The sequence below is a fragment of the Solanum stenotomum genome, unplaced genomic scaffold (genome assembly GCF_019186545.1).
Source record: "Solanum stenotomum isolate F172 unplaced genomic scaffold, ASM1918654v1 scaffold3345, whole genome shotgun sequence".
Lineage (NCBI taxonomy): Eukaryota > Viridiplantae > Streptophyta > Magnoliopsida > Solanales > Solanaceae > Solanum > Solanum stenotomum.
The window spans coordinates 192,881-196,406 of NW_026032465.1; the positions used below are offsets into that span (position 1 = coordinate 192,881).

The 3,526-nt window shown below is 38.8% G+C and overlaps 1 protein-coding gene across 1 annotated transcript; it reads right to left on the reverse strand.

The window, feature by feature from the left end:
• Positions 1-587: 587 nt before the first annotated feature.
• Positions 588-3,181, reverse strand: LOC125852289 (G-type lectin S-receptor-like serine/threonine-protein kinase LECRK3). Its single transcript, XM_049532020.1, has one exon. The coding sequence runs from the start codon at positions 3,160-3,162 to the stop codon at positions 826-828; it is 2,337 nt and encodes a 778-aa protein (XP_049387977.1). The 5' UTR covers positions 3,163-3,181; the 3' UTR covers positions 588-825.
• Between the last annotated feature and the right edge of the window lie 345 nt (positions 3,182-3,526).

Consider the following 3,526-nt stretch of genomic DNA (forward strand, 5'->3'; position numbering starts at 1 on the left):
TTAGTCAAGCAATGATGTTTTTAAAATTTTGCACTTGGTATACTTAAATTGACAGGAGTTAATGTGGAATTAATTGTGCAATTTTTGCAGACTTAGAATTGACAGCTTCCACTAACTTTCAAGTCTCCCATTATAAATGGTCTAGTCCGTCTAGAGTAAATTTTGGTTCGGGAAAAGAGGTAAAGTGTCAACTACGTCGCTACTAAAAACTTATTTTCATATATATTTTAATTGAATCGCTTAGAAAAATAATACTTAATTTAGTAAAGAGTTTTCTACACAGTCTTTTTATTTTATAATATGTTTCTTTTATTAAAAGATGGACGTACGGACCGTATTTTAATCGGTTAACTAAATATTTTTCAACAAAAATTTTTTGTTAAATAGAAAAGCTCCAGAGGAGAAAAACTCTCTGCATATCTAGAGGATATCTAGACTATGGACAAATGAAGTTCATCTGCTTTGTGAGGACTCTTACCATCGGCTACACGAGTTGTGGTTGTTGCAGATTCGCTTTCACTATGGAGAAAATTGTAATTAGTATTTACAATTCAAATACTACAACGACGGTTGCAAGTCACTTAGCACAAAATATAGTTTCATTGCACTACAAGTAAATTTAAAGAGAAGTGTTGATATGGACAAATCTCAAAATGGAAACATAAGCCTTGAGATACACCACAGCAGAAGATAACTGGTTGCTAGAAGAGGTGGAGAATGATGTAGAAAATTGATACAATTATAATAAAGTACTCTGCTCACTATGGGAAAGTTGGGATACTTGAAACTCAAAGTACAAGAAACAAAAATTGAGGAAGTTTAAAACTATATCTCACTTAGAAAAGAAGAAGGACTAGGAGGCACTGGAATTTCTACTGTTCCTTCCATCATCAGTAGAACTTTCTTCATTGAAGGGCGAAGTGATGGTTCCTCTTGAATGCACCAAATGCTTATTTTCACCATTCTCTCGAATTGTCTTCTATCAACCTCCTCGTCCCTGACTAGTTTATCTAGCTCTCCTGCATCAAAGCAATTGTAAACCCAGTATTCAAGAATTGCCTCATTTTCATCGAGGTTCATATCAACACACTTCCGCCTACAAATCAATTCCAATAGGACGACACCAAAACTGTAAACGTCTGCTTTCACAGAGACTGGAAGATTTCGGTGCCATTCTGGTGCAACATAGCCTCTGGTCCCTCTTATCCCTGTGTAGGTTCTTGTTTGGTCTTTCTTTAAGAGCTTGGCCATTCCAAAGTCAGATATTTTTGCACAGAACTGATCATTCATGAGTATGTTCTGAGGCTTAATATCACAATGAATGATTTGTGTTTCACACTCGTCATGCAAATATAGGAGGCCCCTTGCAATATCTCGAGCAAAGCCACACCTTTCCTCCCACGTTGGCTGTTTTTCTGGTGTGAAAAGTACGTCCGCGAGTGACCCATTGGTCATGTACTCATACACCAGAAGCCTTCTTGATCCGTCCAGGCAATAACCAAGGAGGCGGACTAGATTTCGGTGATGTGTCTTTCCAATGATTTTTATTTCAGTTTGGAACTCTGTTTCCCCTTCTACCAATTCTTTGTCTAGTCTCTTAACAGCTATCACTTTCTGGCCTTCTGCCAAAATCCCTTTAAATACTGTTCCAAATGCTCCCCTCCCTAACGCTTCTTTGAAGCCACTGGTTGCCTGCTCTAGTTCTGCATAGGAAAATGCTCGTGGAGCAACATCCTCACATAACTGAACACTTCTACTCTCCTGGATTTTTCTGCAAGTCCAGACATGAATTCTGTGAATGAGAAATCCAGAGATGCCTAACACCAACAAAGCAAAGAGAGCCAATGTAATGCTGGCAATTAGGATGTCTATCCTTAGCTTTTTGCCTTTTGTTTCTTCAACCGTCTGATTAGGTACCCCTTCGTTGTGTATGAAATTAATGCCCACCTTGACCAATGTTAGATTAGAATTACCCAAGTCTCTCCTTCCATACCTCAGAGGGAGCTTTTGCTTTCTACATTCTCTGTCTTTGAACAGAGCAGCCTCACAGTTACAATCCTGTAGACAGGCTTGTTCACAATCTTCCTTGGTCGTTCCGCCCAAAACAACATAAGTACTATCTTCCCATACTGTGTTTTCAACTGTTCTCATGTCATAGTATTTGGAAGTGTTCTCCTTTAACTGACAGGTTTCTGTGGGGAAACTCCTTTCACAGCCTGCTCTCCAATTTCCTGGCATTACAAAATCAAATCCCGGAAGACACATACATTTAGCTTGAGCATCTATATTGGTGCAAAAACCATTGAGCCCACAAAGGCCTTTTGGATCACACCTATCATCTGTTGATGACCATATCACGGAGCTGTTTTGTTGGTTCAGAGAATGTGAATAAACTCGAAAAATACCATCAGCATCAATTTTCATCATATAGATGATGGTCCTTTCTCTACGGTAGCCTCCTCTGGTTAGATTTTTTAGACTATTGTTGGAATTGAGCAAGTAGAGGAGGCCGTCATCAGCAAGATTCAGTGAAACATTATTCCCTACTCCACTGATGTGGGATTCGTAGTAAGCATATGGGGCAGTATATGGTGTATTGGCAGGATACTGAACAAGGAACCCATCAACTTGCATTATGAGACGGAAAAACCCGAAAGAATCATCTGCTTCCGAGGCACTCGAGAACAGCTCTTGTCCAGCTGATAAATGCTGACCAGGTAAAAGTGTGTTTGTTGGATTGTCAAAACTTTGCCAAATGACATTGCGATCAGAATCATAGAGCACAAAGTTTCCCGTGTCCATCAGGGAAGCTGAAGCAATGATTCGAGAGGGATTGATGACAGAGATTTCCTGGTTTCCTACTTTCACAATGAGCCTTCCATCATTAGTTAAGTGCAAGACAGTGTTGCTCGGGACAACAGGACTGTTCCTATTTGCTGTCCACACTGCTGTCTTGTTAGGCATACCGACGATGTAGATTCCAACAGCATAGCCATTGGTTTGTTCATAAAACCCAAAGGCAAAGCGCCTGGATGGTGAAAACCATGATGAATTGGTAGTAGGTGTTAGTGAAGAGCCAAGAGTTATATTGAACTGCCTTTGTTGTGCTAGTGCTACCGCATGAAATGCAGATAATATTAATAACCATAGCAAAACAGCCATAGATTTTATCTTCTTTTTTCTCTTTGTTTTTCTCACAAAATTGTGATGTAAATATGTTATAAATTCAGTTTATTATAACATTCAAAAACTTTAGCTATTGTAGGACAAGTCAATTTACGCCAATGAAGTAAAAGACGCGTTACATAGGAGACTTGGAAATTATTGAGTCAAGCTATTATGTTGTTAAAAATTGACAGCTTCCACGAACTTTCAAGTTTCCCATTATAAATGGTGTAGTCCGTCTAGAGTAAATTTAGGTTCGGGAAAAGAGCTAGAGTGTCAACTACGTCATTACTAATAAATCACTATATTTCCATTGAAATGTTCTGGTTAAGAAATCATGTTCTATAGCACAGATTTTCTA

What these genes read in the sequence shown, in the direction of transcription:
- LOC125852289 (XM_049532020.1), bottom strand. Translation starts at nt 3,162, where the DNA reads ATGGCTGTTTTGCTATGGTTATTAATATTATCTGCATTTCATGCGGTA.